Genomic DNA, 12,577 nt, shown 5'->3' with positions numbered 1-12,577 from the left:
ATTAAGTGTAGTTAAGCTAAACAGCAAGTTACAAAATAAATACAAAAAGCACGACATGGTGGCTCATGCTTGTAATCCCAGCACTTTGGGAGGCCAAGGCAGGCAGATCACAAGGTCAGGGGATTGAGACCATCCTGACTAACATGGTGAAACCCTGTCTCTACTAAAAATCCAAAAAATTAGCCGGGCGTGGTGGCATGCTCCTGTAGTCCCAGCTACTCCAGAGGCTGAGGCAGGAGAATTGCTTGAACCCCAGAGGCGGAAGTTGCAGTGACCTGAGATCGCACCACTGCACTCCAGCCTGGGTGACAGAGTGAGACTCCATCAAAAAAAAAAAAAAAAAAGGTTCGTTTAATCAGCAAAAACTAATTAAAAGTTCTAATGAGAAAAAATATTTTGTTAACAACAACAAAAAGACAAAATACACTAGGAAACATGGTCAAAAATTTGTGAAGCTCAATAGCAAAGACATGGAGTCAACCTAAATGCCCATCAATGGTACACTGGATAAAGAAAATATGGTATATGTACAGCATGGAATATTACACAACCATAAAAAAAGAGCAAGATCATGTTATTTGTAGGAACATGGAGTTGGAGGCCATTATCCTTAGCAAATTAATGCAGGAACAGAAAAACAAATACTGCGTGTTGTCACTTAAAGTAGGAGCTAAATGATAAGAACACATGGACACACAGAGGGGAACAACACACACTGGGGCCTATCAGTGGTTAGATGGTGGGAGGAAGGAGAGAATCAGAAAAAATAACGAATGGGTACTAGGCATAATACTTGAGTGACAAAGTAATCTGTATAACAAACTCCCATGACATGAGTTTACCTAAATAACAAACTTTCACATGTACCCCTGAACTTAAAATAAAAGTTAAAAAAAAATTCTGAAGCTTACATAGGGAAAGTTGCAAAATTAGTATTGTAAAAGAATTGAGAAATGGCAGACAGAAAAGACAGCCCTGAAATAGAATCTGATATATTTAAAACAATTACTAGGAAATGAATTATTCACTAAATGGTAGTAGGAAGATTAGGTTAGCTATTTAGAAGAAAATGTACATTTCTACTTATTTCCATAAATACCAGATAGATTTAAGAGCTAAGCAAATGGTTAAAAGATGAATTTCTAAAGTAATAAATGGTGAGTGTTTTGTGAAGTTCTTTTTAATCTGGAAAAAAGTAGAGATGATTTTTATTCAAATTTTGAATAAGGAAAACTTGAAGTTAAACAAAAATCTGTTACAGGAATCACACAGAAAGAAAGGAGAATGTGTGGATAATATCTGCATGTGCTTAGAATGCCTCTGTATAAACATAAGGATTTGCTGAGCCTGGCTCCCGCTGAGGAAGGGGACTGGGACGGATGAGGAACAGCGCTGACAGGGAGATTAACTTTTAACTGTAAACCCTTTCTTTGCATCTTTTGAATTTTTGTATGATGTTTATGTATTACCTTTCAAAAAAATGTAAACAACTTAAGTTTCCGATTTAGAAAAGGAAAAACAATAAGGCCCCCAAAATTGACAAATTTAATTACCTAAAATCTTAGGATGTCATTGAATAGCAGCAAAAAAACTAAAAATAATGAAACATAGAGATATATTTGCAGCCAAATGTCAAATATTCACTTAATACCCTTAATAGAAAAATATATTGTACCAAAGAAGGATTAAAAAAAAAAAAAAGATGAGGTCACCTAAAGAAAAATATATATAAGGTACCGTGGGTAGTTCCCAAAGGAGAAAATACAAACAGCCAATAAACACAGAACCATTCAACCTCACTTTTGGGCAAGGAAATTCCTAAGCAAAACAGCGATAAGATACTGTTTCTCACTAATCAAATTAGAAATGTTATAAATACTCTGTTCTTGTAAGTGTACAATAAGAAGATCATTCTATTACCCAGCTGGAGGGAGTTCACATTCGTAAAACCTTTCTGGAACATAGTTCAGCAGTACCTATTTTGAGCCTTAAAAATGTGCCTGTCCTTTGTCTCAGAAATTTTCACTTCTGGAGGCTCTAGTATATAAATAACTTACAATGTAGAGAGAGCTTCATGCACAAGATGTTTACTGTCCTATTAGTTATAGCAACAGCAACAGAAAATTGTTGCAGCTGGAGTTTGCTGTAGTGCCGAAAAACCCCATCACTTCCCATCTCTAATCTCACTTGATGTCAGGCTCTAAATACTTTCCTGCTCTATTATATTTTCAGTTTTGTGAGTCTACCGTGTGAAGTTCACAGTCAGACCAATTTTCCAAATTAATGTAGTGGGTCTGTTTTTCACATTTAGATGTTTTGGAGGTCCCATTATTTCTCAGTAAAGATGATCAGGTATTTGAGGGAGAATTAAGACAGGGGAATGGAGGAAAACCTGGTTGGGGAAAAGTAAAATGGGTTTTGTAGTTATTTGAGTTGAAAAGGGAGAGATGAAATGATGTGTTCCATTATGTCCAGAAAGAGGGAGAAAACTAATGAGGGGAAATTGAAGGGTAATTTGAAACATTTCACAAAAGTTGCTGAAATGTCAGAGTAAAAAGTAACCCCTGCCCTGTAATGGACTTAGAAACTGAAATAGTCTAAAGATTAAACCCACTTGCAAGTGAATAGTTAAGCGCCTGTGTACTCTCAGGGATCCCTGTCTAAGGGTGATAGTAGAACCTGCTCCATTTTAGCATGTTTGTGTATCTGCCTCTTCCACAAGATTAGGATCTCCAAGGAAGAAAGCCTTTATTGTATTAGGCTTTACACCCTCACCCCTTAGCACACAGCCTGGTGCACCCATTTTCTAAATGACTGAGTTAGTATTTTGTCCTTTGAAGGATAACTTTCTAGAGTATTATTTAACATGAAGATTTTCTTTCCAAACAGGATTACCAAACCAATAACAATGACCAGGCAGTAGTTGAAATCTGTATCACAAGAATCACAACAGCCATCAGAGAGACCGAGTCCATTGAAAAGCATGCAAAGGCCCTTGTGGGGCTCTGGGACTCCTGCTTGGAACATAACCTGAGACCCTTTGGGAAAGACGAAGACACTCCTCATGCAAAAATCGCATCTGATATCATGAGTTGCATTTTACAGGTATGTCAGTGTTCAACATCAGGCTATTTGATACTGAGTTGGGAGCCTAGGTGAACCCGTGATGTCTGTGAACCAAGAGCCAATGCTTCTGTAGCATTTAGATACTGTAAAAAGACACTACAAGCCATCAATAGCTGGGAGGGCCGGTAATTAATAAACTGAGAAAGTTCTGTAGAGCTCCTGCTACGTGCAAGACACACTGTAGGGAATTCAAGTAATACCACTGCAAGCCTCTAATCTGTTTGGAGAGTATACATATAAAAAGTTAACAAGAAAGCAATATGTGCCAAGACCCACAGGAGGAGTACTAAAAAATTCAGAAGAGGAGATCTCTTTCATCCAAGGAGAACACAGTAGAAGCAGAAAATGAACTGAGGGGCAGTGAGCTCGGGATCTAGCAGGGAAAGTGACTAAGTCATTTCAGACATATTTCTATATGTATTGAGAATTTTTCATGATGATATTTGCCCGTTCTGACCACAGTTAATTATTTCCTCTGGTATAAATGTGAATTTGGAGTTTTGGCTCAGCCACTAATGAGTTGTGTAACACTGCGATATTGGGCAAGTCACTTACATTCTTAAGCCACAGGGTCCTCCATGTGAAATGCACATTAAATGACATTGTCTATGACAAATTTACCAACCAGAGATGTTGACAGGTGTTTCTCAGAAAAGAATTTTGTAATCAAATAAGTTGGGAAACAATTCTTTTTTCCCTTTTGAATGATCACAATGTTTCATGGCATACTAAAGGTTCTGTAAAGTACTGCAATAAAGAAAGCTGGTTAACCTTGTTTAGGCCAGCATTTTCCAGTCTGATTTCACTATGAAACCTCCTTTCTCCTCCCCACTCCCAACACAACACTATGAATATCCCTCAGAACCTGTGTTCCACTGAGCACAGGTCAGGAAATTCTGATTATGTTAAAATGCTTAGCAGTGCATGTTGCAGCTGATATGAGCGTCCTTTATTCTTCTTCCTTTTTTTCCCACAGTTGTTTATGATTAACTGGATCATATTTTACCTTGTCTGCTCAGTCTAGGAATTGATCAACTGAACAAAAGACTCTTCATGCACCACCACACTGTATCTCCTTCATCCCCAGGGTTAAGGGTTGGTGGGGAGAAAATGAGGATTGCAGCAAAATTAACAAAAGATGAATAGTGCTTGATGGAACACCAAAGACACAATGCATTTGCTCTTCATTGGTTATCTTGGTATATTATTGATATATATCAGAAACATAGATTATTTCACTCCAATGTGCACTTTAACAGACATTCAGACAATTTAACCATCCTATCCCTCTCCCCCTGCAGGTTCAAAACCACTCGTCTTTAGGGCAGCACTATCGAATAGAAATCTAATGCAAGCCACAAACAGAAGTCAAATATGTAATTTTAAATGTTCTCGTCCCAGGGTGAGTGGGGGAACAAAGGTGAAGAGGGAGAAAAAGAATACGAATATATTTATTACCACTGAACTGTACACTTAAAAATTGCAAAGATGGTAAATTATATATGTATATTTTATCTCAATTAAAAAATTAAAAAGGAAAAAAATTCTAGTAGCCACTTACATAAAAAGAAAGATGAAATTGATTTTGATAATATATTTCTTCAACCCATTATATCCAAAATAGTATCATTTCAACATGCAATCAATATAGCAATTTTTAAAATTTATTTATTTATTATTATTATTGTTGTTATTATCATTATTATTATTGTTATTTTGAGATGGAGTCTCGCTCTGTCGCCCAGGCTGGAGTGCAGTGGCGTGATCTCAGCTCACTGCAACCTCCGCCTCCCGGGTTCAAGTGATTCTCCTGCCTCAGCCTCCTGAGTAGCTGAGACTACAGGTGCCTGCCACCACACGTGGCTAATTTTTGTATATTTTTAGTAGAGAAGGGGTTTCACCATATTGGCCAGCCTGGCCTTGAACTCCTGACCTTGTGATTCACCATTTTTTTACACAATTCTTACATATCTGATGTGCATTTTAGTGCGTCACTAAATGGACTAGTCACACTTCAGATGTTCAAGAGCATCCCATGGTCAGTGGCTCCTGTGTTAACACAGTTTTAGAGTAATCAGATAAAGTTTTCTGGGTGAAGATCATGTTTGGAAGGTTTATGAGCAGTGAGCAGGAATTTCACTAGATAGGCTAAGTAGAGTGAGAAGACAGTCTACACAGGAAAACAGCTTGTGCAAAAGTACAGATTTGTGAAATAAGACCAAGATCAGAGAATTGTAAGCATGCTACCTTTCTCAAATGCCCATAATTCTAACATTTATGTTAGATGGGATGTTTTATTCTGAGTAAAGCATTGTGTCTCCTACTTAAAAGGGATGGGGTATGGTGTAAGGAATTAAATGTTTTTGAGAAATTGAAATGCTCAACTCATTGATGATCAAGACAGTGTAAATGAGTTTGTAAGATTGTAGAGAGCAGGGTTCTGAGGTCAAGGGCTGATATTTTGGGAAGCGAAAGAGAAAAGGACTGAAGGCTAGTAGGCTCCTTGGTTAAGAGGGACAAGTTAGGCAGAGAAGTGGGTAAGTCTAGCATGTAGGGCCGGTGTAGGGATGGGGTGTCCATTGTAGGCCCTCAGAAGGAGGCAGAAGCCACTAAAATGGAAAGCCTGAAGGCCTAAAGGCAAACTTGCTTTCAGCAAAGTTCAGCATCTTGTCCTGGCCACCCCTGGAGGTCCCAGAAATGCAGCACCAGGAACTAAAGGCAAACCTGGGGTCATAGCATTTATATTTAGCTATCATCAGATTTTAAAGGGAAGTTTTTGGCTTGCAGTAAACATTGAAAGGATGATTTTGGTATTACTTGTAATTTAGGATCCTGTGGGGAACATGTAGAAATCCAAATGACTCATTTTCTTCTATTTTTTTTTTTCAGTAAAATGAAACAATAGGCCAACTTTCAAAAGTTAGACACTCAGCATTTTTAGCTTTACACAAAATGGAAGGAAAACAAACAACAAGAAATGAGTGATTGCCTCTCCACCCATCCCATCTCCCCACATAAGCAACCCAGGGTCTTACTGTCTGATCAGGCAGAGGCCCAGTCATTTCTTCTTCCCGCACCCTTGGCCATTTCATTTGATTTCTTTTTTCTGGCCACTTCACTGTCATTTTAAGCTAAATGTGTACACACACACACACACACTTTTCTTTTTGTCCCCCAGATTTCCTCTTGTCGGCCTACACTCAAACCTACTTCAGGTGACCATTCCTTTTCCTCTTTTAGTTGGTAATTATACTTCTTTTCTTGGTCCCTAAATTTGTGAACTTGCCACATTTACCTTAAAATAACTTTTAAAATTCCAGAACTCACCTTCTACTGATTTTGTATTGAGGAAACTCAATACAAAATCGGTACATATATGGGACATGCACTTGTGAATTTGTTTTTTGGCCTTGGGCCATATATTTCTACACATCCTGTGTCGTTAGACAAGTCTCTCAACTTATGTGTAAAATAGAGAATTGAATCAGATCACCTTCCATGTCATCTCCCAGTCTGAAATTTTGACTCCCTGAGGAGACTCTAAGAATAGAATAGCAAAGAGCTTTAGAGCTTGAAGGCTTCCGTGTCATTTGGATCTTGGTCTTATTAAGATGAGAGATTGGCAAAGTATTTTCTCTCTCTAAATCTCTGTTCTGCCATCTCTAAAATTGGGATAACAACACCTCCTGCTCGGGACTGTTATGAAAGTTAAAAATGATATTACATATACGGTGTTTACACAGTACAATTGCTAAATAGTAAGTACTCAATAGAAGTAGTGGTTTGTAGCTAGCAAATTAATCCAGTCTTGCAGGGAAATGAAAATGAGCATCCAGCTGGTTCCATTCAAGACATCAAACTACTGGAGTTTAGTACTTCTAATTGGTGGTGGTAGGTGCACATGAAGAGGATCTTTTATTACAAAAGCAATCTCTATCTGTGCTCTAGCCACTATGTGGAAGTACCTAATTCAAAGTACAGCTTACCTAGAGTTAACAGCTTCCTCTAACCCTCTGACCAGATATCTATATGGAGTTGGCCATCCCCACTCCTCCCCCTTTTTTTTGCTCCTAGAAAAATCCTGAAAAAGAATATACCCATACAATGTGTATTACATTCTAGGATAAAAACAAACTTGGCAAACTTGATTAAAATTAAAATGTACCTCAAGGACATTATAATTATTGACATAGCTGCTGTTCTAGAATGAAGTTCTAGAGAATTGAAAGGTCAGCCATCATGAAGCCTGGCAGCCAATGCCTGGCTTTATCCTCACTCTACTGCAGTCACAGCCTCTTCCCAAGCCAAATCACTTAGCAGAGCCATTGCCATGTATTTAATCAGCTCCACATTTCATCTTCCCCCCATCTCTGCTACCACTGTTGATGACTGCATGAAGAGGGAAATAACCAAAGCAGGCTGCCTGCAGGGTAACAGGGGTAATAGAATAATCTCCAGATCTGCTGCTGGAAAATCAGAAAGTGTCTACTTTTCCCTCTCTATAGAAGGACCCGCTGTTCCTTCTCCTTTGTGCTGCACAGTCTTCTCAGTTCTTCTTCCCCAGTCAATGTAATATGAAGGTTTAAACTCTGCCCTTGCTAGTGTTGCATGTGAAGTGCCTCAGACAGTGGAGAGCATTTCCTTCACAACTCTTAGAGATGGGACTGGTTATGCCAATCTAGCAGTTTATTCAGTAGGCAATCCCAGCTCTGCTCTGTACCTGTAGTGTGGTCTGGGGAAAATTAGTCTTTTCAGGCCTTAATTGTCTCATATGTAAAATGCAGATATTAAGAGGAGCTGCCTCATGAGTTTGCTGTGAAAATTAAATTAATAGACTTTAATAGACAAAATATTTAGAACATAGGAAGTTGGTATCATCATCATTATCATTATCTGCAGGAGACTAAAATAACACTGGATGCTTTCTAACAAGCTATTGATTTAATTATGTGTTATAGCCACTTTTTAAATATCCTGTCTCTCCTTTCCCCAAATTATAAGCTCTTCTATTCACTGAAGTAATCCCAGCACGTAGAATAGTGCCTGGCATATAGTAGGTGCTCAAATAATATTTGTTGAATGGTTGAGTGAAGGGGCTCAGGAGACGTGGCTGCCCTCTGACTTTCACAGCAGCTACATTTCTCTCCAGAATAGGCTTCAGTATCTAATGCTCATATAGTGGCATGAAATGGGAGGGGACTGGGATGTATACTCCCAGGTTCCTGAGACCTGCTCCCTATTACCTGTCAGAAAATTCGCTGGGGAAACTTAGCTTGTGTGCCAATTAGATTTTACATATAGCTATGCTGGGAAGAATGAACCATTTTATATGTAAATCCAAAATTGGTTTAGCTTTGATTGATAATAGTGAATGAATAATCAAGGAACCCTATTTTAATAAATGAGGTTTAATATTTCTTGAGCTTAATCATTTTTTATGGTTCTTACTTGAATTCAAGGCCTAAGAGCCAAAGAGCTTTTTAGTTGCTATTACCTCAGATAGATATCTTTCCTACTTAGCTTTATTCTTTTCAATTTTAAAACACTGGGGAACATTCCCAAAGTGCATTTTCAGAAAGACAATTTCCACCAAAAGTTCAAATTGGTGCTAATCTAGTTTAGAAATATAATTCTTGGCATCCGTAGAACAAAGCTCTCTTGTTTAACCTCTACAGCTAAATTGTCCCCACGAGAAAGTCTATTTCTATGCTGCACTTCACTGAATTTGTTCCCTCAGCACCAAACTGTAAGATGATATTCATCCAACATGCTCATATCTGCACTGAGAAGCAAGGTCTGTCATAGGCTCTGGCATTATCAGCTGCTGTTAAAGTCATTTGTTTGTAGAACTGTAATCATAGGGCTTTCTCTGCATGCATGCCATTAGCATTTCTGTGACCCAGATAATTCCAGAGATGAAATAGTTTCATGGGCCTGAGATCTCCTCCTTTACCAACTCCTTTTGCTGCCCTTGAAAGTGAAGCTCAGCCACTGGATGTTGTTTGGTACCTGTTAGGTCCATGGGACCCTCGAACCCAAGAAAATGCAACCCAAGAAATTGCATAGGTGAGACTGAGATGTTTGGGGAATACCCAATGCTCTAATAAGTAACTTTTTTGAATGTAAGTCAAGGGAGCAGGGACAGGATATGATTATAATTGAGAAAAATGACCAAATCAATTAGCTTTTCTAAACACCACATGTTTGATCAGTATGTTAACAAAAAGAGGATGCTCAATGTTGTGTCATTATTTTGGCATGTTTGTCCAGCACCACTAGGAAAAATACTGGATCTGATGAATGGAAACTTCCAATGAGCAGAGAAAGGGATTCAGTTATAGGGCAGGAGTGTTCTTTTAATCAGGTTTCACCATGGTCTACCTGAAATATCCCTCAGGATCTCTCTCTGCTCTGATCTGATTTTGTGCCCATGAGTGGACACTCTAGTTTCTAATCTGTCTCCTAGGTATCCTGAAAATGTGAAAGGGATACCCTAAGTCTGACCTATGAAAGCCTCTCACTGGGGTTGAGTGCACTGGCATGCCTGGTTATGTACCAGCCTTTTGGAAATCCTTTGGTGTGAGTTAGCCTTAGTGGGTCCAAACAATTTTGTGTGTTCCAACCAAGCATGTGCCCTGACTTCTAAAGCTGAGCACTAACCTCTGGGGAAGGGAGCAGCCAGCCTCTCAGAGAGGTCTCAAAGCTCATCATATCAGTAATGATCCAGTCAGATCAGGCCCAATTAAATTCACTGGGAGGGGAGACAATCTAGACAAAGGCATTCAGGGAAGTCGTCAGAGGATACTGGCTATGGGCTATGGTTCTGATACTTCCGTGATGTTAAGAACTCTAGGATGGATAGGCCAGAGACCTACTGAGAGGAACTGCTATATAGACGCATGATTTATCGCCAAAGAATAGCATCAGAGCTTTCAACACGACTGACTTAGTAGTGGGATATCAGGTTAGGTTATGGAGTACCTATTTTCTCTGCCCAGTGGTCAGATTGACCCCTGAGTCTGGAAAATGGATGGAACTGCAGGAATGGATTAAAGATTTATCAGTTCTGTTTTTGTTTCTAGTGACTGGGGAGGCAGGGATGCTTAAGTGCAAGATATTTAATTGGCTCATTTAGAAATCTTTAGGAATATAACTGGCCTCAGGCACAGCCTAAGGCATTGGGCTCAAATGATATTACCAGGATCTGGTCTCTCAGATAGAACCATGTTTCCTTGAGTCTCATACAGTTTCTCTCCTACTGAGGTCACAAGATGACAGCAACTACTTTTGATCCTCCCTTCTCAATACTTTAAATACAGCAGGAGAGAGAATCTCTTTCACAGAGCCATTTTATGGCTCCTTAATTATAATTTGGTAATGTGTCCTTCCTTGAACCAGGGAAATGTGATTCTCTCATTGATCAGTGTCTGAGTCACTTGATCACCTTTAAGACCAAAGGTAGAGATGCCTTCATTAGAAGCACCTGGACAGTTCCACAGAGGAATTAGGGTAGAGTCTCCAGAAGAAGTATAAATGTATATTGGGCAGGAGTGTAAAAGGCTGATGATATGGAGATCAGAGAAAAATCATAGAATGTTATTTTCTGTGACTTCAGGAAAGATTTATGGACTGGATATCAAGATATGAATGCTATCACTCCCAAAACTCATTAGCTCTTTAAGGAACATACATTTGAGTGCCTTACATATCCCATAATATTTATTTTACCTGATTCCCATACTTAGTGTGAATAGACAAGTCATCTTCCTGACACTGTCACCACCGTTTTTATATTCTTGGCTGCATTGACTCCACCACTGTGTGTCGTTGTCCTTCGTACAACCCTAAGACAAAGGTTGTTTATAAAATGCATGCATACAATATGCAATCCTGTATTCATACTAACTTTTGCATCTATTTAAAAGAATAGCTAAAATCTGTAATTATATAACTGTGCTTCTTTTTCAGAAAAGAGGTCATATCATATCTTGATGAATTCTCTCCAAATACAACCCTGTAATCACAATCCAGAGCAAAATTAAAAATTAATGAAATTGAGCATATTTTCATGTTTTGGAGCTTTATTTTGTAACGTGTCTGTTTAAGTCCTCTGTCTACTTTTCTGTTTGATTGCATCTTCTTTTTCTTATGGATTGGAAGAGTGTGTATATATATTATATATATAAATAATACTTTTATATTTATAATATATATTATAAATATAAAATACATTTATCCAAAGGTTTACCAGTACCCAGAACATATTATAGATATCTTCTTTCACTCTTTGGATTATCTTTTCACTTTTTAAATGATATCTCTTGATGACTAGAAGTTCTTGATTTTATCCACTTTATGACTTTTTTATTGTTAATTATTTTTGAGTTAGGTTTAAGGAAGTCTTTGCCTACTCTGAGGCCATCGAGATATTCTCCTGGGTTGTCTTCTCTGTCTTGTTTTATTTTTCACCTTTAGATCTGCAATCTATCTGAAATTGATTTTAGTTATGGCAGATATAGGGGTGGGGATATGTTTTTCCCCCATGTAAATATCTAATTGACCCAATTGCCCCATTTCTATGGCTCAGGAATTGTTTGTATCAATGACAATTTTTATCTCATGTCTTTTCTTTTGTCCTTATTGTAAGATTTGATGTATAAAGGTGGAGTTCTACATTTCATTCTAAGAATATAGTTTTCTCTTTAAGCCACAGGGAAAGTTAAAGAATGTAAGTGGTCCTGGCTTTGCATTGTATTAATCAGGATACAAGCTCAGCTACAAAACAAAGATCTGAATATAACAGTGGGACAAGCAACACAGAACTTTGTCTGTCATCAAATAATGCAAGAGTAGGATCCAGGGCTATTTCTCCCAAACACGCTGTGCACTGCACAGTTTTTTTTTCTACAGTTAGTCTGAGAGGTGGGGTTGATAGCCAGGTGTAGTGAATATGTACCATTCATTTTTAAGAAAACAATTTGTTGACCAAAACATTATGTGGTAGAAAAAAAAAGAAAGCAATTTGTATTTTCTAAATATTATTCCCTAATTTGGTAACTAAATGCTAATAGGACTACTTTATATGTAAGGATATTTATATTCAGTCACAAAGTAAATCAAGAAGAGAATTATTTTAGGATCCAGAATACCTTTAGGTTTTAATCTTACATTCATTTATTTTTTTTCCTCTGAATCTAATTAGCTGAAACTTTAATTTTTAAGATAGATATAGGCAAAAAGCGACTTGTTCAACATTCCTTAGGTTTTTTTCTCAAGTGTAAATCTGACAAGTGATTCCTGTTATCAGTGGCCCCCGATTACCCTAAAGATCAATGCCAAACTTCTTAGCCTTGTATGCTGGACCTTTCATAATCATGCCCCTGTTTACCTGCCCCGTCTCTCCCCTCACCTCCCACTCCAGTTTTCTCACACATACCACACTTCAGCCATC

The 12,577-nt window shown here is 38.1% G+C and overlaps 1 protein-coding gene across 11 annotated transcripts in view; it reads left to right on the top strand.

Annotated features, from left to right (window-relative positions):
• The window catches only part of VEPH1 (ventricular zone expressed PH domain containing 1), a 246,924-nt gene that overhangs the window by 30,115 nt on the left and 204,232 nt on the right, over positions 1 to 12,577 (top strand). For 10 of the 11 annotated variants that reach the window (XM_054681217.2, XM_054681216.2, XM_001152941.6 and 7 more), the window contains one exon: positions 2,890 to 3,105. In XM_054681217.2, coding sequence (XP_054537192.1) covers positions 2,890 to 3,105 — 216 coding nt within the window. Of the gene's footprint in view, positions 1 to 2,889; positions 3,106 to 4,427; positions 4,529 to 12,577 lie in introns of all 11 variants that reach the window. The other variant, XM_063807298.1, reaches the window with a different exon arrangement.

The sequence above is a fragment of the Pan troglodytes genome, chromosome 2 (genome assembly GCF_028858775.2).
Source record: "Pan troglodytes isolate AG18354 chromosome 2, NHGRI_mPanTro3-v2.0_pri, whole genome shotgun sequence".
Classification (NCBI taxonomy): domain Eukaryota; kingdom Metazoa; phylum Chordata; class Mammalia; order Primates; family Hominidae; genus Pan; species Pan troglodytes.
The sequence above is the reverse complement of the archived record's forward strand: the minus strand, read 5'-3'. Positions and strand labels throughout refer to the sequence as shown.